The sequence below is a fragment of the Takifugu flavidus genome, chromosome 16 (assembly GCF_003711565.1).
Source record: "Takifugu flavidus isolate HTHZ2018 chromosome 16, ASM371156v2, whole genome shotgun sequence".
Classification (NCBI taxonomy): domain Eukaryota; kingdom Metazoa; phylum Chordata; class Actinopteri; order Tetraodontiformes; family Tetraodontidae; genus Takifugu; species Takifugu flavidus.
In genome coordinates, this window is record NC_079535.1 from 403,770 (window position 1) to 431,638 (window position 27,869).

The 27,869-nt window shown below is 46.6% G+C and overlaps 2 protein-coding genes and 1 pseudogene across 2 annotated transcripts; 2 read left to right on the plus strand and 1 right to left on the minus strand.

Annotated features, from left to right (window-relative positions):
• The first annotated feature begins 410 nt into the window (after positions 1-410).
• Positions 411-3,839, plus strand: LOC130540021 (G-protein coupled receptor 135). The gene is made up of 3 exons (XM_057058858.1): positions 411-969; positions 1,699-1,897; positions 2,182-3,839. Exons 2-3 carry the CDS (start codon positions 1,770-1,772, stop codon positions 3,530-3,532), a joined length of 1,479 nt encoding a protein of 492 aa, XP_056914838.1. The 5' UTR covers positions 411-969; positions 1,699-1,769; the 3' UTR covers positions 3,533-3,839.
• Positions 3,712-8,867, minus strand: LOC130513015 (general transcription factor II-I repeat domain-containing protein 2-like; annotated as a pseudogene).
• Positions 8,868-11,544: 2,677 nt separating this feature from the next.
• Positions 11,545-24,981, plus strand: daam1a (dishevelled associated activator of morphogenesis 1a). Its single transcript, XM_057058843.1, is given in 27 exon segments — positions 11,545-11,863; positions 13,367-13,526; positions 13,529-13,566; positions 13,643-13,732; positions 13,886-13,957; positions 14,077-14,168; positions 15,776-15,995; positions 16,130-16,243; positions 16,882-16,992; positions 18,156-18,259; positions 18,379-18,445; positions 18,541-18,658; positions 18,741-18,879; positions 19,263-19,321; positions 19,718-19,899; positions 19,969-20,208; positions 21,301-21,408; positions 21,625-21,722; positions 21,823-21,907; positions 22,580-22,686; positions 22,829-22,917; positions 23,058-23,226; positions 23,425-23,532; positions 23,630-23,690; positions 23,773-23,907; positions 24,163-24,333; positions 24,426-24,981. Coding segments are annotated over 26 exon segments (3,117 nt in total). The 5' UTR covers positions 11,545-11,863; positions 13,367-13,381; the 3' UTR covers positions 24,621-24,981.
• The last annotated feature ends 2,888 nt before the right edge of the window (positions 24,982-27,869 follow it).

Sequence of the window (27,869 nt, forward strand, 5' to 3'; positions counted from 1 at the left end):
ATACTGCGGTCGAGCCAGCCAACACAAGAAGCAGCAAAGCCAGCAGACACTCAAATTCAATTTCCTCTGTGTATACGAGACATTACCCTAAATGCTGAGTACAACAGGGAGTGATAGGAGCGGCTTTTTCTTGAATTTACTTCGTTCAGTAATTGTGAAACTCTTCCTGGTATATCAATCGGATCAATGGATATGTTTATCAAAGTGAAAGAAAGACTTTCGTAACTAGCAAATTTGGGAACGATGAAAACATGTTGGTAACATTCATATCCTATATTTTGAGGAAATTTCTCGTCATCGTCGTATAATGCCTCGGTACACAGCGCAAGTGGAATTCGAGTGTCTGCTGGCTTAGCTGCTTCTGCCGAAGTGTTGGCTGGCTCGACCGCAGTCATTGATTAAACATATTGAGTGGGCGGAGCTCAATGTGGGCCGCGCCTCAACCCGTTCAACGCAGGGGAAACGGAATCTATAGAGATAGGAGAAAAACCAGTATGGCAGATTAGTGCTCCCGAGGGAACACAACACAACCCTAAATCCCCTCAGCTGCTGCTAAATATTCGCATAACCCTACAACAGCAAGCTTAAAGACATTTCACTGACACATGACTTCTAAATGTCATTTTGGACAGCAGTTTTAATTTAAACGACGATCCGCAGTTTCCATGGCAACTACACAAACACGTCACACGTTACGTGGTAGACTTGGTTGAACACATCTGGATGTGCAAAATGACGAGCAGCGTGGTTGCAGCAGTAGGAGGGTGAAATTGGCGTCAGCGGGGGAGAGTCTAAGGAACCAGGCCGGGATTGCATCTCCTTACCCGGGTAGCTTTCTCCTCCAGCCGCAGAGCAGCGATGAGGAGAACGACCCCCAGTGATGGCCGTGCGCGGACAACTGCTGCTTTAGTTTTGTCCACAGAAGCGAAGGGGGGTGCTGAGAGTTCTCTGCCTGCCCACAACCACCAGGTAAAGAAATCTAACCTCATTTCGTTCCTTAAAATAGGGAAGAGCAACTAAGCGGAGGAAGCTGGCAATTCGGAACGTTTTAAACCCACTTCTATCCGCTCAGTGAAGCACACGCACCGACACGCGCTCACACGCAAAGATTCATATATAATTCTTGATACTGTCCAAAACGCAAATACAGGAAACGTCAGTGGTTAACACCTTTAGAAAGTATGAGAATATTGTTGTAAAGATTACTAATAGACGTTCACTTTAAGAGGTGTATAAAGGCCTTTATGCCCTGTTTTGTTTAAAAAAAAAAAAACTGGCATCATAATATTAACTTTGGTTTGCACCTAACTTTCTCAACCTTAGCAGCAATAAAAGAGAGCACCAATCCCCCAGGTCCAAAACCCACAATTCTCACTCACTATAAACAACTCCATCTTTCAGCCTTCCTCCAGATGAGGAGTCTGGCTGGCCTCCTCCACCCCTTCACTGCAGCCCCACATCAATCATGCCACCAGGACCATCTAGTGCCACCTTCATCGCATTGACTGCTTGCACCCCTCCCTCACACCCACCTCAACCGCCCTCCACCTCCACTTCCTGGTCACTTCCGACCCTCTCCCCTTCAGCCCTCTCTGTAAACTGCAGCTGGTCTAGAACATTACAGCCTGCCTCAGCTCTAGAGCCCTGCAACAGCTACACTAGCTACCATGATCACTGACTGTTTATCTGAACCCACAGACGCTGGACGCAGCAGGGAAGCTGGAGAAGACAGAGTTGAAGCCAACCCAGAGCCACAGGAACCAGAAGAGATGAAGGAGGATTTGTCCTCGCTGGACTCAGCCATTAGCATGACCCTGCATGGTGACAATTTCACAGGTGTCTCCTCTGGTGTGGCCTTCACTGACCAGCTGGCCACCACCTCCTCTGTTGTGCACGTGTAAGTCAGCACATGGAGCCCCTCTCATGTAGAGCTTCAAACACAGCCAGGGAATTGTTGCTAAACCAGTAATGTGGCACTGGTGCCTCTGCCATTAGCAATGAAACCTGTTTGTGTAGATCAGACTGGCACACGGGGACACTTGGATTCACTAAAATGTAACTGCATACATAAGATGCTGTATGAATGATGATGTGTACAACAATTTTAAACCCGAGAAGTGTATTGCAGGGCTTCTTTTACGGGGTTTAAAGAGTCATGTCACATCTGTCTTTGTTCTTCAGGGTTGTTTCTATAGTGACCAGTCTCGTAACGACCAGCAGCACAGAAGCAACAGTGGGAAGCACCAAAAATCTGTCAACTCTCCGAGACAAGCGAGGGAGCCAGTTTGGTGAGATCCTGGAGGCTTCGCCACTGTCGGTGCTCAGTGCCTCAGAGAGCAGCTCCATCCTTCACGGTGTCATGGTGGCAGCTGAGGCCCTGGTTCTTCTCTCCATCTTCCTCTTATCCAGCCTGGGCAACTCGGCAGTCATCGTTGTCATTATTAAGCACCGGCAGCTTCGGACAGTGACCAATGCTTTCATCATGTCACTGTCGCTGTCGGACTTCCTCACAGCCATTTTGTGCCTCCCCTTCTCTTTTGTCATGCTGTTCAGTAAGGATGGCGTATGGATGTTTGGGGACCACTTCTGTGTGGCTAATGGCTTTTTCAACACTTGTTTTGGGATCATCTCTACCTTGACCATGACGCTGATCTCCTTTGACAGATATTACGCCATTGTCAGACAGCCGCAGGCCAAAATGGACCGCCAGAAGGCAACTCAGTTGTTGCTAGCTGTGTGGTTGACTGCTGTTATTTTTGCGTTGCCGTGGTATCTCCTAGCTTCAGCTCCTTCTCAAATCCATAAGCGAGGTTTCTATCACTGCATGTACGTCTTCCACTCTGGGACATCACGTTTGGGGACGGCCTACAGCATTTGCCTTATCATTGTGTGTTACTTACTGCCTTTCTCCCTGATGTGTTTTTGTCATTACAATATTTGTAAGACGGTTCGTCTCTCCGAAATCCGAGTCAGGCCTGTGACCACATACGCGTACTTGCTACGATTTTATAGTGAAATGCGAACAGCCACCACTGTGTTGATCATGATTGTTTTCATCATTTTTTGCTGGGGGCCTTACTGCTTATTGGGGTTGGTCACCGCGTTGGGGAGTTACACCTTCAACCCAGCAATGGACACAGTAGCCATTTGGCTAGCCTGGGCTAACGGAGCCATCAACCCACTGATCTACGCTATGAGGAACCCAAATATATCCATGTTACTAGGGCGTAGCAGAGAGGAGGGCTACCGGACACGCAACATCGCCACCTACCTGTCTGGCCACACTCAGAACCGGGACATTCAATTCAACCGATCGGAGAGGATACGGGACCGCTACATGAGTCGTGTTGGGGTAAACAATAGCCACCTGTCCAGTTCAAGTCCTGGCAAGGGAGGCGGAGGAGCTGAGGTTGCCATGTGGGCCTGCAAAAACCCTGTGGTTTTCTTTTGTAAAGACGCACAGCCCGACACCGCGGTGTTACCCAATTTAGTCAGCGGACCAAAGATAAAGACGGCTGACACCAGCCTGTGAACCTCTGGAGGACCCTCTGTTATTTGCTTGGGAGTTTTTTTTATGTGCAATGATTTTCTGTAAATGTGTAAATGATTTGTAGATGCAAATGTGCATGTTCACAATGGTGCCCGTGAGGATATTTCCTGAGAATGCAACATCGTGAAAAGAACTAACCCTCTTTAGACAAACGCTGAGGTTCAGTTGGCAATGAGTGGGGTCAGGTGAGGAGTAGGGGCCAGGTGATTCATCAGGCCCCACCTCTGGTGCCTGATGCAGTCATTCCTTTGTTCTCTGTGATGCTGCACAATAAAGGCAACGTGCTCTATCCGTGTTTGCACCGCATCCTCATTTGTGCTCGGTTCCGTGTGGATCTTTTTGAATCCCTTCTGATACCCTTTCATGTGTCATTGTTAGCTGTTCAGGATTTTAGGTCATAGATTTGCTTTTGAAAGTACCAGAAAGATAATTCTATGGTTTAATAGGGTGAAGAATAAGAATAAAAGAGTCGTAATTTTTTTGCTGCTCTGACTTGCACTAGGCAAAAGGGTTGATGTTAACAATAAAGATGAAGATGAGTGTCATACACCTGAGCCAGGGTTCAGAAGTGGCCTCAGCCTTCTTCAGATCTGTCATCGGCTCAGCGTGACGCGTCTGAGAACAGCTAACTGGGCCGGGAAACCTTTTCAAAGTAAATTTGCCCGGCCCAGCCCTTATGATCTGTTAGGGCTGTTTTCTTGCTGCCTTCAGGTTGATGTTCCTGTTTTCTGGTGCTGAACAGTCTTCCAGTTTCTCCAATGTACCTTTTTTGCTATGATGTTGCGTCTTTTGCCCAGTGTCATTGGGTCTTTTGGTTGAACCAGTTGTGGTGGTGTGTTTTGGTGATTTTATGGGTTCAGTTATCCCCGGATATGTGGCAGTGCTTCATGTCTTTGTTTCCTTTTCCACTTTCTTGGGGTTTTGTTTCATTTCCTTTTTTTTCTTCTCTCCTTCATTAAAGGTCCATTTTGGATCTTGGAAAGTTGTCTATAACGAAGACAGAATGAATGTAACCAATCGGCTGTTTAGACGTTGTACAGTGGTAGCACACAAAAAAACAAATAAAGTTTTAAAAAGTCAATATATTTCTGGGAAGCTTAGATAAAAGTCCTGCAGCAGTTGTGGGTCAAGGATGAGGGAGCGCTCCTCCGGGTCAGAACCCCCTGGAACCCCCTCCCCCGCCTGTGTACGTCCAGAATCCTGACCGGATGAGAGCCACACTTGCTGGCCTACCTGGTAGTTGGGTGCAGGTGCTCGGCAGCGGTCCGCCAGATGTCGGTTGCGCTCCACCGTTCTTCCCAGTGCAGCCCGGGTCTCCCGCCACACTCCGGACAGAGGGTACCACCGCGTCGGATTCCTGGCTAGGGAACAATGGAGGTTGGTAACCATGGTTAACCATAAACGGTGACAGGCCGGTAGCTGAGCTGATGAGGGAGTTGTGGGCGTATTCTACCCAGGGTAGGTGCGAGGCCCAGGAGGACAGGAGGCGGGAGGCCACACAGCGCAGAGAGGACTTCAAACTCTGGTTCGCTCGTTCAGTCTGGCTGTTGGACTGAGGATGGTAACCTGAAGTGAGGCTGGAGGTGGTTCCCAGGGCCCGGTAGAACACCTTCCATACCTGCAAGGTGAACCGGGGTCCGTGGTCTGACACGATATCCTGAGGGATTCCATGTAGTCGGAAAACATGCTGTACCAGGAGGTTTGCCGTCTCCAAGGCGGTGGGAAGTTTAGGGAGGGTAACAAAATGTATCGCCTTGGAGAAGCGATCGACCACTGTCAGTACGGTATCATTACCTTCAGAGGGGGGCAGACCAGTAACGAAGTCCAAAGCGATGTGGGACCAGGGACGAGGGGAATGGGCTGCAGGAGTCCTGCAGGGGGCCTGTGTGAGGACTTGCTGCGCGTGCACACTGTGCACGCAGCGACAAAGGTCCAGACGTCCGCAGCCATGGATGGCCACCAGAAGCGCTGCTGGATGAGGGCCAGTGTGCGGTGAACTCCTGGATGGCAGGCTATCCGGGAGGTGTGCCCCCATGAGAGCAATGACGACTGGGCGGACTGCGGGACAAACAGCCGGCTCGGCGAGCATCCATCTGGGACGTCTGTCCTTGGAGAGCCCTGAACTTCCGCCTCAACTGGCCAGTGGAGTGGAGTGGTGCCGCCAGGTGGCTGTAGTTTTGTATGAATCTTCGATAGAAGTTGGCAAAGCCTAGAAACCGCTGAAGCTGCTTACGAGTAGTGGGAAGGGGCCAGTCCTTAACTGCAGCCACTTTGGAGGGATCTGCGCGAAGCTGTGTCTTTTCGACCACGAAACCCAGAAAACTAACAGACGATACATGGAATTCACATTTCTCTGCTTTCTCGCACAACTTGTTTTCCAGTAATCTCTTCAACACTTCTCGCAAGTGTCCGACATGTTCCTCCATCGACCTGGAAAAAATCAGCATATCGTCCAAGTAGACGAAAACTGACTTATTAAGCAAGTCCCGCAGTACGTCGTTGACCAAACACTGAAACACAGCAGGAGCATTAGTTAATCATCACTAAATATTCAAAATGGCCTAATGGGGTGTTGAATGCTGTTTTCCACTCATCCCCCTCCCTGATTCTGATGAGGTGGTAGGCATTCCTCAGGTCTAATTTTGTAAACACACCGTAGCTGTGTGTAAGGGGCTGAAGGCTGAGTCAATCAGAGGGAGAGGGTACTTGTTTTTTACGGTGATGTCGTTCAGTCCTGTATAGTCGATTGCAAGGATTTGGTAGGTATCATCGTGTGGGGTCCAATCTAAAGTGCGAGTGTGTGAGTGAACTGCGCCTCTAGGAGGACTAGGATTTCCTTTATGTTGGTTTAACGTTTGGTTGCGGGGGGAGGGATTTGGGGCTGATTTGTGATGTTCATTGTTTGTGTGGGTTACTTTGCATGTTTATTTGGGTTTGACTAAGTGTGCTTTTTGCTCGTGTGGGTTATTTTTGCATGTTTATTTGGGTTCTATTATTGTGTACGTTTCCTGTTATTTTCTAAGTGGTGCCGATCCTACCCTGTGGGGTGCAGGTGTTTTCAAGATAACTGTAAATCTTGAATATGAATTTAATATCTGCACGTTGAGTGTGTGTGAAAATTCATGCGTGAGTATTTTAGCAATTGTTAGAGGATATCCGGAAATAAAAGTTAATTTTGCAGATTGGACCTGTCTCTTCTCCTCACTAGAAAACACTTGTGCGGCCTTGATAATAATTCTCCAGGTGGAATTCCTGGGGTGGCGTTGTCGATTTAGAGAGGAGATATACTGAGCCCTGTTAGGCGTCCGCCACACTACTTTTCTAGAGTTTTTGTTGCTACTTCAATTGATCCTTCGTTCCGTGAACTGCTTCCCCTTGCCTTGTTATCAATAAAGAACCTTTTACTTTTTACTCTGCATCTGGGTCCCGGCCTCCTTGACTGTTCCATAACAGGTTTGATGACAACAATTTGTCTGCATACACACATAAGACCTGCAAACATTAAATAATTACAACAGCAGCTACACATAAATAATATGTAATCAACTAAAAATACCAAAATAAAGGTTGACTCAGTTCTCAACTATAGTTTTTTGGTTAGTCTTTGATGAGGAGATGCTGCCTGTCCTTAAACACACCAAGTGGTGTGATCTCTCTCTATCGAGAGATCATGTTCTGAAGATGATTAACACAAAAAAAATGCAAGCACAATCATTGAATTGCACAGTTTATAACTGTTCTTCTTGGTTGAATTACATTTTATTATATTTTAATTAAGTTTTTAAAAAATTGCTTACCTGTGTGTTTTCTGACCAGATGTCTGACACAGTTTTCCCGTTGCCAGTGTGTCAGTGTCTGGTTTTAGGTCCTGTGCTGAGGCAATGCGTAGAACAGCATGGAGGTTGTCATCCGTGAGGCGTGATCTGTGCTTGTTTTTGTTCAGATTCATTATGGAAAAAAACTGTTTGCACAGGTGCTCCCAAACATGGAACACAGAACACGGGCAGCATGAAGTCGAAGCTGTGGCATCAAACCAGGGGGCAGCAGACGGTAAAAGTCCTGGATTGCAGCATCCTGGAACTTTGCTCTCAGGCCACTGTCGCTTCGAAGCTCAATTAGCTCCATCTGAAGGTGTTGCGGTGCAGTGCAGACATCGGTGGTGAAAGGATTGGCAAAGATGTCAAAGCCAGACTGTTGTGCTCTGAAGTCAGAGAAGGGCCGATCAAACTCGGTCTTTAACCAGCTCAGTTTGGTAGTCAACTGAGCACATGAAAAAGTCTCGGGAAATGAGGCTGACACGCTCTGACAAACAGGAAAGTGGACAAGATTGTCCTGTTTCACTTGCCACATCCATAAGTCCAATTTACGCTGGAAATCCGTGATCATGTCAGACATCTGCGTGATGACTTGTTTGCGTCCCTGCAGCTTCTGAGTCAGCTGGGCGAGATGGTCAGTTATGTCACACAACCACTTTGGATCTGATAGAGTTTTCCTTTACTCTGCATAAAAAGAGCAATGTCTTTCCTGAGCTCGACCGTTGTGGTCGCATGCATTGCAACCACATCCAGCAGCTCCTTAGTGATAGAGAGGTCCGACTTAACGCCTCTAATAAAAATATATAACTGCGCTGTGTCCATGTTATCTGTGCTTTCATCAACAGCTAATGAAAAATCTGTGTCGCTGCGTGTCTCCTCAGCCAGCTGTGTTGTAAGATTTTCTGCTAGTTCCTTCCCTCGGTCCGCGATGGTGTTTCTTGATAAACCGACATTTTTAAGAGTCTGTAACTGGTCGGGACACACCTGCTCACAGACCTTCAGCATGCACTGCTTCAAAAACGCTCCCTCTGAAAAAGACTTGGAAGCATGGGCAATTTCTTCAGCCACAATGAAGCTAGCTTTCACTGCGGCCTCATTTTTGGCTGTGGATTTCGTGAACAAACTCTGCAGCAACCACAGTTCTCCTTTTAATTCTTGGGCAATTTGTTGCTTCTTCTTGAAGGCTAGCTTTAGCGTACTTAGCTCCATGTTTGGTGTCAGAATGTCGACGCAGATTGTACTCTTTGACAACCGACACCGCCTCGTAACACAAAACACATACCGGTCTTTCTCCTTGAAGCACAAACAAGTATTCACCTTCCAACAGTCTTCCATCTGCATCAACTTTTCTCTTTCTGGACATTTTGGGATCATTATTTATATCTCAATTCCACTCGTTGGCATGGATGTGGAAACACTGGCGCGGCTACCGTAGTCGAAAGGCATTGTGGGAAATGTAGTTTTTGGTCAAAGCATGCTCTTAATTTATTTTGGTATTTATTTTTAGACGCTCAAAACTTTAAAGCTTTTGCAGGCCACATAAAATTACATGGCGGGCCACATCTGGCCTGCGGGCCTTGAGTTTGACACATGTGGTCTAGCAGCTGGTTTACAGCCTGCCTTCCCTTTACCGGATGATCAAAAACCCGTTTCATCTCCTCTCTGAACCTGGTGTAATCGTTCATTAGCTCTTGATGTTGTGTGGCGATAGCTACGGACCAGGCGGCGGCCAGTCCGGTAAATAAACTCATAACGAAGGCTATTTTAGCTTGTGGGGTGGAATAAGTGAGAGGTTGCTGAGCGAACACTAACTGGCACTGGTGCAGAAACTGGGAGCATGTCCCTAAATCTCCTGAGTACCTGCTTGGTATGGGGATATACTATATCCCCATACCAAGCAGGTACCTCCAAGCAGGTACTCAGGAGCCACGAGAGCCCTATATCCAATATAGGGCTCTTGTGGCTGTGGAGCTGGGTTGATCGGCGGACTGTCGGCTGGACGCAACTCGGCGGTGTTTGGGGTGCGGGGAAGTCGTTCATCCAGAGCCGCCAGCTGTCCGCTGAGTTGGGAGATGCCGGCCATGATTCACTGCATGTACTCCAAGTTGGCGCAGAGCCGACTCCACCTGGTTAACTCATGCCGCTTGCGCGGAACGTATTGCTTCATCAGGTCCGACTGTGCTGGGTCCATGTACGAAACAGTTAAGGAGGCCAGGACCCAGACGCAGAGTGCAAACAAAAAGGTTCTTTATTGACAAAGTATCTAAAACGATCGAACAAAGTAACAACAAAATAACTCTGAGAAAGTAACAACGGAAAGGGCGAACGAAAAATCACCATCGAAATAGGGAAAAAAAACATCAGGAAAGGAAACAACTGAAAGAAGTTACTAAACTAAAGAATAAACGAGGCGAAGGGCTAGTAATCACGGGGAGCTGGAGCTAGGTTCAAAGACACGAGCAACAATCTGGCACCGGAGGCAAAGAGGGGAGGGCTTAAGTTGGCGCTGATTTAGGAGTAACGAGCTGGAGGCTCAGCGCTCCTCGGAGATCAGCCTGCCCCTGGATGTCATTCCTATAGGTAGGGGAGGAGGTGAGAGGTCCGAGTGCCGACCAGAAACCGAACCACAACAGTTGCTCCTTTATGAATATGCTTCATTTTACACTGTGTGTGTTGAAAACAATAAAAAGGCTCCAGGTCTGCTCATTTCAGTCCAGTGGTTCCTGTTTTTTTTAAATTCTCCTCTCATTTCAGATTACTTCCTGTCAAGTTCTGTGATTGTATTCCCCAACCTAACGTGCTGCACCTGTGTCTCGTTGTCTTCCCTCCTCCTAGTGTATTTAGTCCTTCTGCTCCCTGCTTTCAGTGTCCCTTTATCGTTGTTCCAACTGTAGTTGTTTTAACCTCTCTCTGATTAAAGCTACCTGTGTCTTTTGAATTGTGTCAGAGAGTCGTGCATTTGGGTCTAAATCTGCTGTGACTGTGCTTGTCTGAGTGGTGGGAAGGCATTCAAGGCATGGGACCAGAATTCTTTTTTAAGCAGACTGTTGACTGTCTGACCGATGTTTTTGTGGCATCCACACTTAATGACCCAGGATCTCTGAGCTGACAACTACCCCACCCCCATCTTAGGGAGGACAGCAAAAATCAGTCGCTGACCGGCTGATTAGGCTAAAAATTGTGGGAAGAGGAAAGTATCAATGGGTTATGAAATTGGCAAGAACACCATGATCAAGGCCAGGTTTCTTCAGCAGGAGTCGCACAGATGGACTGCTGATAATAATGTCCAGAGCCAGCTTCCCTAAGCTAGGGCACCGTGTTAAAAAGGCGAGGCAGGAAAACATGACAAGGAGTCTGATCAACCTCACCTTCTAAAGCCATCAGAGACACCCAGAGGCTCAAAGTGATCAAACGCAGCCGAGCGAGGACCAGGCTCCGGTTAGAGCCCTTGCAGAAGCAACCTTATCCATGGAAAAGTGAGGGAAGTCAGGCGGAGGGGGGTCAAGACCAGATTCTGTGATGTTGGTATCCTCTTCTGGCCTGTCTACCACAACTCAGCAGATTTCAGCAGCAACGGTCCTTTAGGATTTGGTTAGAGGCCTGTAGTTTTTAGCTGTTAACAGTTAAAAGAGTCAATCAACCTTGAGAAGTCCTTCACCGGTTTATCAGGACAACAAAAAGGACACAGGGTGAAATCTGTCAAAGCCAGAGGGGGAAAACAAGCAGTCAACAGGCATACTTTGGTTTGAAGGCAAACCACAGGACAGCCCAGCTCAGAGACCCTCATTGAGCAGATGTGAGCCTGAGAAATGAGTCCACTGGGAAATGGCCATCCATCCATCCATCCATCCATCCATCCATCCATCCATCCATCCATCCATCCATCCATCCATCCATCCATCCATTCATCCATCCATTCATCCATCCATCCATCTGATTCTCCACCTTTCATAATGGTCATGTGACCACAGGCAGCTGCAGAGTCTATGCTAATGAGGGAGAGGCAATTGGTCTAACTTATTCTCTCTCTCTCTCTCTCTCTCTAACACACACACACACACACACCCGCACACAATGAATTAGGTGAGGTATGAGCATGACTGCCTCCATCAGGAATGCAGTTTTGTGTGTTTTGAACAGTCCAAAACTACACTCTCACCCTGTCAGTTTCTCTGACGCGCACACACACACATACACACACACACACACACCCTGGGGACAGGGACTGACCCATGATCTCAGATAATAGCTACAGAGCAAAGCCGCGAGGAGTGAATGGATGAAGCTGACACACTGAACAGTTTCTGAGGGAATTCCTCATCAGTTGGTGTGTTCTCATCTTCAGAAGTGACTGTTTGGAGTTTAACTCCTGCCCTCTTTCCTCTGGATTAACCGAAGAAGTGAAGCTTGCGGGATCAGAGGTGTAGAAGAGCAACGACCTGTGCAGCAGACACTGCCGATGGCATCTCCCTGCATCACATAGGAGTCACTCACGCAGGTAAGAAAGCTGCCCCGATGCGTTCCCCTGACTCTTCCCTCTCCGCTCATCCTTTCCCCAAAACATACATAAAATCTTAAAACTGTTTTCACCAGCGATCCTCCTGCTCCACCTGAAAGTAGGCCTATATCCCTGCTGCATGGATGTAGTAACACGACATGAAAGCATGTAAAGAACTTAAAAATACCATTTTAAAATCATTCTAATAAGAAACTCTAATAACTAGCAGCTAACCAGGTTCATCCTCTGTCCCAGTAAACAAGTGTCCCATTTTAGCCTCAACACTGTGTGGTTTATTTTAGCATTCACCCAAACCAGCGTCACTCGTTAGTCAGGTAATTAGTCCCTCTCCTGGCGGTGACACATGCACGCCGGCGCTCGACACCTGTGTGTTGAAATGGAGAGGAAACTTCATTCGTAAAATGTAAAATAAAATGTGGCAATTGTAAATTTAGATCTTATGGGGCTTCTTCATTTGTGCCAGCCCCTCCCCCAACACTAGTGTTGTCTTCTTTATGTTGAATGTCGCAGCGTCACACCAAGACAAATTCCTAGCTTGTGTAATACTGTGTATTACATGAACAATGGCAATAAATCTGATTCTGATTCTGATTCTGATTCTGAACACATTCTCCTCTCCACATATCATTGAAATGACATCAAATAGTTCATTTCTAATAAGGTTGTTGTTCAGGGGTGTGATGACCGCAGTCATTGACTGTCCCTGTGCGCTCTATGGATGGTGACCTTTGACCTTTAAGGGTAGGAGGGGAAGCAATTTGTGCCATTGATGGTTGGCCCATTGATTCAGTCCTGGCAGAACCAGGGGAATCATTACTGGAGTCCTGCAGCAATCATTGACATTGAAAGAGACTCAAGGACACAGAGTAATTTTGAAGACAAAGTCGCATCAACTGCTTGTCTTCTGTTTCCTGAGCGTGATATCTGCAGTCCCAGACAGGGATTGTATTTCAATAGGCTGTAGAAGTGTGTGTTCAAAGAAAGGCAGGTGTCTGCTCTGTGGGGGCAGGGCAACCCCACCTCCACAGGGGCGTTTTTAAGCTAACCCTTGCTTTTGCTTTTACACCTGCTGTGTTATTAAGCCTTTTAGGCAGGAAGCATTTTCAGTGATATCCCCTCAGCAGGGAGTTGTGAGCCCCCCCCCTTCCTGCCGGCTCTCAATCAGATTCTTCATCAAATTCCTCCATTCATCAACAGCATGACAGGAGAGCCAGGAGCCACACCTCATGACTCACCTGGCAGAACAAAAACTCCAGTTATAACTTGTCAATCACAGCCAGGTAAAGGTGTGTAGCTAGAAAATTGTCCCCACCCCCATCTCTCACTGCGTCCGTGTGTGTGTGTGTGTGTACTGTGTGACAGTACAACAAAGATTAAAGAACTTTAGATTTTTAGGGCAAATAGTTGAACTGTATTTCAGGACAGAGACATAACACGACGCAGACCATAATGTAAAAATATTCCTCCTCTGTGTTTTGGCAGCAGAGTCGGGTTGCCATGGTTACACGGGAAAAGCAACACAGAGGGCGGGGCCTGTTGGGTCTGTTCTCTTGTTGCTTCCAAGGAAACGACCAACCCGAGATCACTCACTGCCATGATAACATTAACAGTGTGGTGTCCCTGGAGCCCCCCCTCCCCCTGCCCCCCCCCAAGAGCTGGACATCATGTTCACGGAGCTGGTGGTGAGTACGAGGCACAAACCACCGCCCAGGTGGCTTCTGCTCGGTCTACTTGAATCTTGTCTGTGTCATGTGCCAGGATGAGCTGGACCTCAGCGAGGAGCACCGAGCCAACATGTTTTCTCTGCCAGCGGAGAAAAAATGGCAAATCTACTGTAGCAAAAAAATGGTAAGATCATCCACAGGATCAGGTTCGGGGCAAATGATGCGTACCAGGAAAGCAGTTTTGATTTGTCCCGTTTGCACATGGACTCTAGAAGCAATCAAATGCCGACGCGCCTCTAATAGACGGTTGTTATTGCTCTCATGTTTCATATTTCAGGAGGCTGAGGAGATTAAAGGAGCAACCAGCTGGCCGGATTATTATATTGACCAGCTCAGATGTATGTCTGCTGTGAGTCACATCAATTTATTACCTTTCAAGCACAAACATTCCCAACACGTTTGAAGATGCAATTACTTTAGTACAAGCAGCATCCTACTGATATGTAATAGCAATGCTTCTTTTTCTAGAGGAAAGCTCTGCTGTCCCCCGATGAGGAAGACATTGGGAGACATATGATCGTCGATGAGTTGAAAACAGCCCTGAGGACACAGCCAATGAGGTGAATCCCTGAACGAAAGTCCCATCTCTGTTATATCTATAGCAGGCAGGCTTATCACTGATGGTGAGGATTACCGTACGGACACCAGCGAGAGGTAATCCAGTAATCAAAGGACTGTCTGACCAAGGACGTGAGGGGGGAGCAGTCTGTCCAGTACCCCTGCTGATGGGACACCTTACTCTGAGCACAAGTAGGACAGGACAAGCACAAACTCCTGGACCTGTTGTTGCACTCCTGGCCACCATAATGTCTACTAAACTCCCCAGTGCGAGGACACACATATGCCCTGTACTTTACCTCTCGGTCCTTAGACCCTACGCAAGCCAGCCTTCAATGTCACTGTTGTGCCCCCACTCACCATGCAGCTTTCAGGAAGGACACTTGTGAAAGGCCATTGGGATTTGGTGCTCTTCAACCAGTGTCTCCCAGGGCCCGACCACCTCCCTGATGGGGATCCAGCCTCACTATCCAGAGGTCCTCCAGAGTATAATGGTCAATCTACACTACACTGGGAATGACAGGAGCAAGAGCAGACATTGGTGGCCTCAACACCAATGTTTGAGAAACCACCTCCCCAATGGAATGAGCATCAGGGTCTGGTTGCTGAAGGCTTTCTCTGCTGCAGGGAACAAGGAAAAAAGCAGGTGTGTTAAATCCCAAAAACATCTTCTAAATTCCTCCACCCTGTGGGACAGATCAAGGCCATTCTCTAACGTAATGCAGTCGCACCATCCTGGTGCAAGAGGGGGTGCACCCACTCAGCAACAGGACTGCAGTTTGCTCTTTTGTGCAAGAAGAAACAGGAATGAAGAAACAGGAGAAACACTAAAGGAGCACAACAAGCGACTTCCAACAGGCTAATCATGTGCACGATTGAGCCAGAAACAGAATCTCAGAAACAGAATCCAGGAGGGTGGTAAGAGGAACATGCTCTCAGCCTGGCACCACTGATGGGCCTTCACCAGAGAACACCCAAACTGGCATGTTCCCCATTAATACCTAGCAGCAAATCTCTACTGCCTACAGCATCTTCTAGGGGGCAGGTGGGAGGTTGGAGGGAGGCACAGACCTCCACGCGCATGCCAGAACTATTACAAACTAAAAATGCTATTCAGAACTATCATGCATCCGCATCAGCCGCCATATTTTAGTTAGAAACTGCACACCAGCCCACAGCCCCATCAGCCTGGGAACAGAAAGCGGTGGGAGCCCGGAGTAACGCTAGTCATCATCACCCCGGAGACACAACAAGGACCCCCAAACCTGCAGCCAACGCTCTTCAGGACCGTTTCCACCATAGTGAGAAACAAAGAAGAAGAAATCTGCTGCTCTGTTTATTCTGGATTACAGGGAGAGTCAGAAGGATTTGAGTAAACTCAAAGCCACAAATGCTCTGCGGTTAGTTTAGCTTCTAATCATCGACCAACCCAGTCCCCATAAAAGTGTGCGCAGGTTGATTTGGATGTCAATTCCTTGTCTGTTGCGGTTTGTCCATTGATAAAACTATTTCCTCAGTTCACTTCTGCCTTAAACATCGACACACGTACCTGCAAAAGATACATTTTTCTGAAAATGGAAGCTCACTTGTTTACTCACTCATTTTCCAGGTTTGTGACACGATTCATCGACTTGGATGGTCTCTCTTGCATCCTGAATTTTCTGAACTCAATGGACTACGTCAGCACAGAGTCTCAGCTTCACACCTCGTTGATCGGCTGCATCAAAGCGCTGATGAACAACTCTCAGGGCCGGGCCCATGTCCTGGGTCACTGTGAGGGCATCAACATTATCGCTCAGAGTCTTGGCACAGAGAACATTAAAACCAAGGTACCCCCGGAGGGCAAACAATGGTCTTTTCAAAATAAAATACAATGGAAATGACCATTTCTGGTTCTGGTTTGGATCATTCCTTTTGCGTGTTTAGTTGAGGTTTATGAGAGATGAGGACTTTCTCCTGCCAGATCGCTGTGCTGGAGATCCTGGGGGCAGTGTGCTTGGTGCCCGGAGGACACAGGAAGGTGCTGGAGGCCCTGCTGCACTACCAGAGGTTTGCTGCAGAGAGAACCCGTTTTCAGGTATGTGGACACACACTTACAGTCCTGGAACATACACAGATCAGTTCCCTTTCTGGAGCGCCTAAAATTGTACTGAGCATTTCCAGAAGAACAATTTATATTGGGGGTATTATCGTCGCCCATAATCTAATGCTGACGTTTGAGGATGAGATGAACTGACATGTTGGTTCTTTTTCTTGTGTTGGGGACATGATGAGGGTGTCTATGACAGCCTGTCCACCAAACGTAGCCCAGAGGTGTGTCTGACAGACTGCAGCCAACTGTGTTCACCTCTGGACAAAGTGAGGACATAAACAGGCTGCAGATGCTTCAAGGAAAGATTCCTCCTGACCGAGGGGAGGAAATCTACAAAACTATCAAAATAAAAGTCCCTCTCAACAGAGACAAAAACACCGTGATTCTGAAATTAAATTAAAAAACTCATGCTTCAGGAGTCCAAAAAGAAAGAAAGAAAGAAAGAAAGAAAGAAAGAAAAAAGAAAGAAAGAAGAAAGAAAGAAAGAAAGAAGAAAGAAAGAAGAAAGAAAGAAAGATGTGGAAGGACATCCTCAAGGTTCTGCCTAAAGCTCTTATAGAACCTACAGAAGATAGTGAAAAACAAATGTCTGAAAGCGTGCAGTACCATCTCATCTGTTTCAGAGCCTCCTGACGGACCTGGATCGATTGACGGGACACTACAGAAATGAAGTCAGCTTAAAGACAGCCATAATGTCCTTCATCAATGCTGTGCTCAGTAAAGGAGCAGGGGAGGTAAAGACCTAGCTCCACATCCAGTCTGCTTGAGAACAAATGTCACGTCCGTTTTTGCTGGCAGTCAGATTCTCATCAGAATGTAAAAAATGTTTTGCTTGAGTTGAACTTGATCTTTTCATTTGTTCGTGAGTTCAGCTCCTCACTTTTATTCCAGTCACCTCTGAGGTGAGGGTTGGACCATAGTCTCACCTGTGAAAAGAGCTTTGCCTCTGGTCATATAATCAGATTGGGCTGTAAACCAGGTTGCTAGCTTTTACACCTTCTCTGGGAAAAGAGCTCTATTCACACAACCACACACACAAATACACACTGAAAGTTTACCAAGTGTGGTGTTAGCGGTGACCGATGACAGTTGAGTAATCAAGTCAGAGTAAAGGAATGGCTCTCCAGTTTGATCTACCGGGCTTTAATTACAAGCCCCGCCCCCTCCTCCATGTTTGACCAGAGCAGAGAAACAAGGTGGCATCCAGGTAAATGACAAGCAAACAGAGACGCTCGTTAACTAACGGAGATACCAGGAATTTGAGTTAACTGCTGTCATCACCCATCGTCATTTATCAAACGATGACGCAGCAGAAAATCAGCTAATTGTTTCAACCCGTCTTGTGTTTGCAAAGTGGAGTTCACCTTTCATTGTCCTTAATGTGAGTGACTACTCTGAGTTTTGGTTGGTTGATTGGTTGGGTCAAGCATGTTTGCTGTGTTCTAGTCTGTTGATATTTCTCTCCCTTTATGTTGATACACCAGTTTATTAATATTCTAGCTTTTGGGACATGTCCAAACACTTTTCCCACTATTGTCCAGAGCGTCCAAAAAGTAACGACCTGACCTTAGAGTTCTGGTCCAGGTCTTTGTCACCAGATCAGCTAGTTTTCCTATGTAATCGCAACCAATTGCTCACAATGACTCGGGCTCAAAATCCCGCATTCATAACTTTTTTTGTTGGGATAAATGTAATTTTAATCAAACAAAGGTACAAAGGACTCCATTGGTGTGGTGGGTGTGGCTCTAGAATTGACCAGAATCCTGTTTTGGACTTTTTCCGGTCAGCAACAGCGTTTTTACACAGGAAAATACATGTGTGACGGGATTTACGTCTTTGATTGGGACACCGTAAATAACCCATGATGATGGTTTCCATGGATTCCATGTGTTTTCAGACCAGTCTGGAATTCCGGATCCATTTACGTTATGAGTTTCTGATGTTGGGCATCCAGCCGATTATTGACAAACTGCACGCACATGAAAACGCCACCCTGGACAGGTAAATATAGAAACTGCTATTAATGTGCTGCAGAAATGGAGCTTCGCCCATTGGTGCTGCAGGAGGGTCAGACCTGTCTGCAGCAGTGACTAATCGGCGCTTGTTGGATGTGTTTGCAGGCATCTGAACTTCTTTGAGATGTTGAGGAATGAAGATGAGCTTCTCATGTCCAAACGCTTTGATGTTGTGAGTCTCATTAATGGCTTCATCCTCCTTCATCCGGTATTCAGGGTAACACATTTCAGAGCCGATGTGGACTCCCTTCAATTGCGTTCCTTCAGGTCCATGTCGAGACCAAGAGTGCCAGCCTAATGTTTGAGCAGATCAAGAAGAACCTGATCCACACTGAAGCATACCCTCACCTGCTGTCGACCCTGCAGCACTGCCTCTTGATGCCCTGTAAGCGCATCTTTACTGGTCCCCTACCCGCCTGTACTTGGCCTTCATGCTGTAGCTGACGCAGATGTGTGTACCTGTACAGATAAACAGAGCGGTGCTGTGCTGCACTACTGGCTGCTGTTGGACCGGATCATTCAGCAGCTGGTTCTGCAGACAGACAGAGGTGAAAACCCTGATGTGGCCCCGCTGGAAGACTTTAATGTTAAGAATATCATCTCCATGTGAGTTTGAAAAATCATTTGCTTTGACACATTTGACTCACCAAAAAACACCAGCCATGCTTGAGCGGTTTGAGGATATCTCCGGATTAACAATAACTTGAAGAGAGTTCTTTTGTTGCAGCATCTTTTGGACATTAGACCACAAAAAGAGCATTTCAGCAGAGGACCCAGGAGCCAGAAACCCTCTTTCTGTACACATTTCATTTGGTTGATTGTCTTATTTGTTCAAATCACAAATGTTCCTGTACAGCTGGCTATTAATTTTATTCACACGCTCTGGCTCAACGGACATGATGAAACTCTGGAAGATTCTTTTAATCTCAGAATTATGGGGGAAATGGGGTGTGTAAACAAAGCTTTGAGCTGTTTTCATCTTCCTGTAGGCTCATAAAGGAGGAGGAGGTCAAGAAGTGGAAAGAACACGCCGATAAAATGAGGAAAGGTAATTTCTCTCTTCGAGCCCCGGAAATAGGCCCGGCAAGGCCACTGACCCGAACGTTAAAATTCAGTGCTGGAACGCCCCCTAGTGGCGACCTAGTGTTTTGACCCGGTTGGGTTACATCCAGCAGATCACTACCGACTACCTTCAAAAAATATAAAATAAAATTTCACCTCTAATGTGCGGAGAGACCGCTTTTTTAGAAAATATTTGAAAAAAAAACATTTATCTCCAAAAAAGACTTGAGAATTTACTGTTTTGCTAGTTTCTCACTGAACAGAACCATTTTGTTCTGCTAGTGTCTGAAAGCCAATAAAAACTTTCCAACGACATTGTCGGATGTGAGTGATTCGAGGCTAGTTGAGCAGGGTAACCCTGGAAATCTTCTGTTCCTTCCAGAACATCAGAACTTGCAGCAACGCTATGAAAAGAGAGAGCGGGAATGTGAGGCCAAGAACACGGAAAAGGAGGACATGATGGTCATGTTGAACAAGATGAAAGAGCGACTGGAGAGAGAGTGTAATGACCACAAACAGGCGAAAATACATCTGGCACAACTGGCGGCTCAACTCCAGCAAATTGTGAGTTTTTCCTCAACTGTCTTCTCTTATCAGTCCGCATCATCTGAATGACTATGCTTTTTTTATTAGACGTCCTCTGTTCCAGGAGGACCTCCTCTGACATCTGCTGCATTAGTCCCAACTGTTCCTCCTCCTCCTCCTGCTCCTCCTGCACCGCCTCCACCTCCAGGGGGCCCGCCAGTTGCCAGGTGCCCCTTTGCTCCACCACCACCACCACCTCCAGGAGCTCCAGTAGGAGTAGCAAAGAGGAAGAATATTCCCCGACCATCAAACCCATTGAAGTCCTTCAACTGGAGCAAACTTCCAGAAGTAAAGTCTAATTACTGATGTTGTGACCTTTCATCTCTGAATGAAGTTAAATCTGTGATTTACATAATCACAGACAGTCCCACACACTAGAAGGTTGATTATAGTGCACTTTTACTCCTTCTACTCATTTCCTACACAATTTTAAGTGTGGCTGTTGGGTTGAGCTGTTTTATATTGTCCACTCCCCACATCCCTCTACTGCTGTCATGGCAACCTCTCATTCAGCCCCCCCCCAACTCAAATCAAAATCAAATCAATCTTTATTTATATAGCGTCTTTTACAATCAAAATATGTTTCAAGGCACTTTCCAGAATCTCAGGGCCTGACCCCAGACAAGCAACAGTGGCAAGGAAAAACTCCCCTTTAACAAGAAGCAGGACCAGGCTCATGTAGGGGGACCCTCCTGCTGATGGCCGGCTGGGTAGAGAGAGAGGAGAGGAGAGGAGGAGAGGAGAGGAGGAGAGGAGAGGAGAGGAGAGGAGAGGAGAGGAGGAGGAGAGGAGAGGAGAGGACGGGCACAGAGCACAGAAACACATACAAAAATACACTATTTATACAGCGGGTCAGCGGGGCCGGAGGTCAACTTTCATGCAGCTCCGAAGGTGACGATACCTGTAAATGAATACAGAAGGGGGGGGAAGCAGAAAAACTACACAAGAATCAGCATAACTAGTCTGCTTGATGAGGAGGAGGAGAGGAGAGGAGGAGAGGAGAGGAGAGGAGAGGAGAGGAGAGGAGAGGAGAGGAGAGGAAACCATGACCCAGTGGGGGGGTGACAGAGGCCTGTCAGGTGATCATGTTTCTGGACCCCGACAGCCTTGGCCTATAACAGCATAGCTAAAATGTTAACCTAATGATTAGACGACCCCCTACTTATGATAATTTGTCTGTTTATAATAGTAACTGGAACTACAGAATTAGTAACAATAAGCTTTTTCAAAGAGGTAGGTTATAAGCCTAATCTTAAAAGTAGCGATGGAGTCAGCCTCCCGTACCTGGACAGGGAACTCACTAAAGCTCCTGCCGTCCTTCTTCTGGCCATCGATTCTGTCATCACGGGTTTTAATTGGGGACCTTTCTGTTGGTGTCAGAACCAGATCGCAGCCACAATATGGAGAGAGGTGGATGATCTGAAGGTATTCAAAGTCTTGGATCTGGAAGATTTTCAGAAGACCTTCTCAGCCTACCAGAAACCTCAGGTAACATCACTCAATCACAGCAGTTATCCTCCAGTTTCTAGCAGAACTAGAGTTTTCAGAAGAGCTCCTCTAGTTTTCAAATAGAAACTGGATTAAAAGCTGGTTTTCATGCTGTAAAACCTCTAAAACCTTGTATTTTCCTCATGATACAATATGAGCAACAGTGATATAACAAAATTGTGATGCAATCCTGACAAATTTTACACGGTTTTACAGAGGAGCGCTGAAGATGACTTCACTTTTTCCAAGAAGGTCAAAGAACTTTCAGTAATTGATGGCCGGCGAGCACAGAACTGTAATATTCTACTCTCACGGTTAGTGTGTGTGTAGGGGTGTGTGTGGCTTATTTATCTTATTATTGAAATTGTATTAATTCTATTAGAAATGTAATTATTATATTATTGTATTTTTTAGACTTAAAATGACAAATGAGGACATCCGTCATGCCATCTTGTCCATGGATGAACAGGAAGACCTCCCTAAAGACATGCTAGAGCAGGTAGCGCACACACACACACACACACACACACACACACACACACACACAGTATAAAAAAAAAAGCAGCAGTACTATATAAGCCAACTGTTGTGCTTCATGATACTCATTTTTTCCCTCGTTATGATTTAGTTTATGGCAAAATATCAGTTGTTTTTTTTTGCCGAGTCATGGTTGACACTTTGTTTCAGTTGATTCTCTTTAGATGCCTCTTCTCCGTCCTTCATTTGAAGCCGCAGCATTTACACCATTATTCCAAAAAGACGATAAGCACAAGGATATATCAGGAGGTGGCACTCTCTCCTCTGTCCATGAGGTTCCAGCAGGCTGTCACAGTCCACCTGCCACAGTAGTGCAGAACATCAGAACAAAACTAGGATGCTCAGCTTCTTTCAAAAGACCTGTCACATTTTCAAAGCCATAGACAGGAAGTGAGTTTGGTGACTTAAGAGCACTGTTGTGAGCGTGACCTTCATGGGTCATTGCTGACCTCCTGAGGGACCTCAGAGTCTGGGTGCTGCTCCGTCATATCAGAGCGAGCCAGCTGACCTGGTTTAGGAACCAGACCTCATACCAATGAGTGTGCTGTAGGTCCTGGTGGCCAGTATTTAATGTGAGGACATATAGTCATAGAAGCATTACTCCATATTTGTTGTCCTCTGTGTGTCTGTGTAGCTCCTAAAGTTTGTTCCAGAGAAAAGTGATATTGAACTATTAGAAGAACACAAACATGAACTGGATCGTATGGCAAAAGCTGATCGCTTCCTTTATGACATGAGCAGGTAAACGCAGCCCTAACCGTGTAAGAATCCGTTAATGTAGAGGGAATATCTTCACGTCCTAGCTTTGAACTACGTGTGTGTGTGTGTGTGTGTGTGTGTGTGTGTTGTGTGTGTGTGTGTGTGTGTGTGTGTGTGTGTGCAGCATCAACCATTATCAACAAAGATTACAGTCCCTCTGCTTCAAGAAGAAGTTTGCTGAAAGAGTGACAGAGGCCAAGCCCAAAATTAAAGGTACATTTCTGGACATCGTAAACGGCTGTTTCACTTTCACGTTGAGCAGAAGAATCCCATTTTCTTTCTTGCTTCATTTCCCCTCCTCAAATCTTGAGTTGCAACAAATGTGCATGTCCTGCTTAAAAATGTGCTTTCAGCTCTGAGTCTTGCATCCCAGGAGGTGGTCCAAAGCAGGGCCCTGAGGCAGCTCCTGGAGGTCATCTTGGCCTTTGGCAACTACATGAACAAAGGCCAACGAGGAAATGCTTCTGGATTTAAAGTGTCCAGTCTGAACAAGCTCGCCGACACCAAGTCCAGCATCGACAAGTACAGAACATCCAGAGCCTCTGGCACAGCACCAGCACACATAAGCAATGACTCAGCAATCCCTTTTAGCCTCATTTAGACCCTCCACATGCTAGATACAATGCTAGGCTGGACGCACGCTTTGCTGGCAGTCTCACTTCCTGTGTAATGCGCACGTAACAGTGTTGGGGTTTTAAATGCTCTTATTTTGGGTTGCAGAAACGTCACCCTGCTCCATTACATCATCACCGTCCTGGAGGAGAAGTTCCCCTCAGTGCTGGCCTTCAGCCAGGAGCTGCAGAACATCCCAGAAGCTGCAAAAGTCAAGTAAGTGACTGAAAGTGTTTGTGCATTTCTGGGTTCAGGTCCTGGGTGTGGCGAGCACGGCGCCGCTGACACCCTGCCTTCCTTTTGTTGCTTCCAGCATGACGGAGTTGGAGAAAGACATTGGCTCTCTGAAATCTGGCCTGAAGTGTGTTGAGGCAGTAAGCGAATTCAGCACCTGTCCACGATTCTGAAGCACCTACAGCCTCAGGTGATTGAGTGGAATGTGCTTGGTCTTGGCAGGAGCTGCTCCACCAGAGGGCTCAGGCCCCTCAGGGTCCCGAGGACAAGTTTGTCTCAGTGGCCAGTCAGTTCTTGACGGTGGCCTCCTTCAGCTTCTCAGATGTCGAGGAATCCCTCAGCGAGGCCAAAGATGTGGTAATGACCGTAGCCGCCCCTCAGCTCCCCACAACCCCAGCACTCCTCAGTCGTCCTGCTGCTGCTCTCTGCTGGGTGCCACAGAAACACAGAAACACTTGCATCATGCTTACTTTAACATTCACTCGTGCACCTAAACCACCTTTTTGTATCATGCCATTATAACAGCAGGGTTGGAAGTCTTTTACTGATGAATGAGAATTACATTGGGAAGAATGTGATGGACTCAAGCAACTGGTGTGTGTTGTGTTGAAGTTCAGAAAAGCCCTGGGACACTTTGGAGAGGACCAGTCCAACCTGCAGCCCGACGTGTTCTTCGGGATCTTCGACACTTTCCTGACAGCGTTTGCAGATGCCAAACAAGACAACGATGACATGCTGAGGCGTAAGGAAGAAGAGGAGAAGCGAGCACTGATGGAGGCACAGGTTTAGAGCAATGTTTTCCACATGCCTCGCATGTTAAAGATCAGACCGTGTCAGAGGAGCTCTTCTTCCATAATCTCCATCTTCCTCTGCAGATGAAGAGAGAGCGGGAACAGAAGATGAGAAGGCCAAATGAAGAAGAGGAGGGCGGTGACTTTGATGACTTGGTGTCAGCGCTCCGCTCTGGGGAAGTGTTTGACAAGGACCTGTCCAAGATAAACCGCCGAAAACAGAGGTGGCATGAGGTTGACAGCAGCCGGGAGAGACCGGCGTCGAAGCTGAACCAGTGAAAAGGATCCTGGCGTGGCGCTATCGCGGCATTTATTAGCATTTGCACGAGAAAAGGGTTCGTGCTGGATTGATGTTAGTTGTGTGGAAACGTGCACGACTGCAATGCAAACGTTGGCATTTCACTGCACCGCCACACTATTTGTGATAAAATAACATCTGTTCTATTGGAGAAAATAAACTGTTGTGACACGTAGCAAAGCAGGAAATGGTGGATTGTGACCTGAGACCTGCAGTCAGCAAACGGTAGCCATGACGACATCTACTACTTTACTGTATGAGTGATGCATGCATAAACATGGAGGAAAAGTGGAACTGCATAAAATAATCCCTCACTTCAAAATAAAAGCATGAATGCACAAACATCTCAACTGTGATGGAACCAAAAGACATGGCAAATTACGCTACCACCAAATATATAGGCAACAACACAATGCTAAACAATGTAGCTATAAATACTGACTGCAAAAATCAAAGGTTGATGCAGATGATTGCTGGCCTCCTTCACAGTGAAGAAGGTGGTTTTCTCTGCACCAACCCCACCAGGAGCTCCACCTCTGGCCTCCTCATCAATCCATCCTCTAAATTGCCCCTATGGCAGCTGTGGTTTTGGTTGTTAGAATCGTACAACTTCCTCTAGACCAAGGGTGGTCATGTTTTTCAGCATGCCAGATTACCAAGTCAAAATAATCAATCCGACAACAAAATTAACTATGCATATTTTTTTTAGCATTACTGAGTTCACTCTGATGACTTGCACTGAATCGGGTCAACCATGGATGTGTAGTCTGGAATGTCCCAACAACTGGGGCTTTAGTTCCTTCCCCTTTCTCTTTCTCAGCTCGTTTTCCACAGGAGACTGGCAGATGAGGCAAACGCACTTTGAAAACATAATTGTGGGGAAAAAAAGTCCTGCTCCCATTCTGTATCAAAGATTTATTCTTCCCCACTCATTTTAATACCCTTTTTTAAGTTTAAGAGATGAAAAAAATGAATTAACGCTAACAAGCTGAATAGCTCAATAGCTTGTTAGCTTTGCTGCACCTAGAGCCGTTGTTTGCACATGCACAGTGACCCAAGTGTTAAAAAAAATTCACATGTCATCTGACTGGCTGCCCTGTAGATCAGTCAAGTGACTAAATGGATGATAGGCTGAGATCGACTGGTAGATTACGATCAACGTGTTGGGCACCCTGGTCTAGACCTCCTGCTTGATAGCTCCACCCACTGCATCCTTCTAGCAATAAATCCACTGTCCTTCCTCTGGAAAAGTCTAAACTATCTTAGTCTCAGACACATTTTACACGTACTGTCACAATGATGGACTCATTCTTGATCTGTCCATCTTCAATCAATCAATCAATCAATCATTCAATCAATCTTTATTTATATAGCGTCTTTTACAATCACAATTGTTTCTAGGAGCTTTACAGAATACCAGGGCCTAACCCCAAACAAGCAACAGTGGCAAGGAAAAACTCCCCTTTAACAGGAAGAAACCTTGAGCAGGACCAGGCTCATGTAGGGGGATGCTCCTGCTGATGGCTGGCTAGATAGAGAGAGGGGAGAAGGGGGGAGGACAGGTAGAGGAGAGAATTGGTAGGAGAGGAGAGGAGAGGAGAGGAGAGGAGAGGAGAGAGGAGAGGAGAGGAGGAGGAGAGGAGAGGAGAGGAGAGGAGAGGGAGGAGACGAGACGAGACGAGACGAGACGAGACGAGACGAGACGAGACGAAAGCAGAGCAGAGGTAGAGGAGAGAATAGGCACACATAGTCCACAGAGTACATACAGAAATACATTATATTTAGTAAAGTAGGCTGCCAGTAGGGTCAGGTTGAGTGGGTCAGCGAGGTCGGAGGTCAGTATGCAGCTCTGAAGGCGGCGATACCTGTAGGTAAATACAGAAGGGCGGGGGGAGAAGTAGAAAAACTTCACAAGAAATAGCATCTGTAGTCTACTTGTGTAGTTTTTCTGCCCCCCCCTTCTGTATTCATCTACAGGTATCGCCACCTTCAGAGTTGCATACTGAAGGTGGCGATAAGTGTAGATGAATACAGAAGGGGAGAGGGGGAAGTAGAAAAACTACACAAGAAATAGCATTACTAGTCTACTTCATGAGGAGGAGGAGAGGAGAGGAGAGGAGAGAGAGGAGAGGAGAGGAGAGAGAGGAGAGGAGAGGAGAGGAGAGGAGAGGAGAGGAGACCATTTCCCAATGGGGTGACAGAGGCCTGTCAGGTGATCATGTTTCTGGACCCCGGCAGCCTTGGCCTATAGCAGCATGACTAAGATGTTAACCTAATGATTAGACGACCCCCTAAGTATGATAATTTGTCTGTCTATAATAGCAACTGGAACTACAGAATTAGTAACAATAAGCTTTTTCAAAGAGGTAGGTTATAAGCCTAATCTTAAAAGTAGCAATGGACTCAGCCTCCCGTACCTGGACAGGGAGCTGGTTCCATAGCAGGGGGGCCTGGTAGCTAAATGCTCGGCCCCCCATTCTACTCCTAGAGACTCTGGGGACCACAAGTAGACCAGCATTCTGAGAGCGAAGCGGTCTATTTGGATGATAAGGTGTCACTAGCTCGGTCTCTGAGCTACTGTAGGTCTCTGAGAACCTTATAGGTCAGAAGAAGGATTTTAAAAGTGATTCTAAATTTGACAGGCAGCCAATGAAGAGACACCATTATAGGAGTAATGTGATCTCTTTTGACAATACCTGTCAGAACTCTGGCTGCAGCATTTTGGATCACCTGGTGGCTTCTTAAAGAGGTGTTTGGACACCCTGATCATAAAGAATTACAATAGAATTATAATAATTATAATAGGAAGTAACAAATGCATGGACTAACTTTTCAGCATCATGCCGCGTTAGTAGCTTCCTGATCTTTGCGATGTTTCTCAGGTGAAAAAAGGCACATCTAGAGACTAATTAATGTGTGAGATGAAGGAGAGATTCTGATCAAAAATTACTCCTAGATTCCTTACAGAGAGACTAGATGTTAATGAGATACCATCTAGAGCAGGTGTGGGCATCGAGGGCCGTATCCAAGCCAGACTTTCTGTCCTACAGGTAAACCCTTTCACCTGGGGTTTCATTTACCTTGGTGAAAGCATTTTCTGCCTGGTAGGATGTAAATCCCGGCTTGAATTCAACCCTCGAGGAATGGATTTGACTTCCTCTGATGGGCAAGTCCAATCCATAAAGGATGGAATCCATCCAGGCAGCGAGGCTGCAGGAGTCTGTTGCTGA

Coding starts and splice junctions, on each gene's coding strand:
- LOC130540021 (XM_057058858.1), top strand. CDS start 1,770: ATGAAGGAGGATTTGTCCTCGCTGGACTCAGCCATTAGCATGACCCTG. Junction 1,898..2,181: donor ACCTCCTCTGTTGTGCACGT/GTAAGTCAGCAC, acceptor TTTGTTCTTCAG/GGTTGTTTCTATAGTGACCA.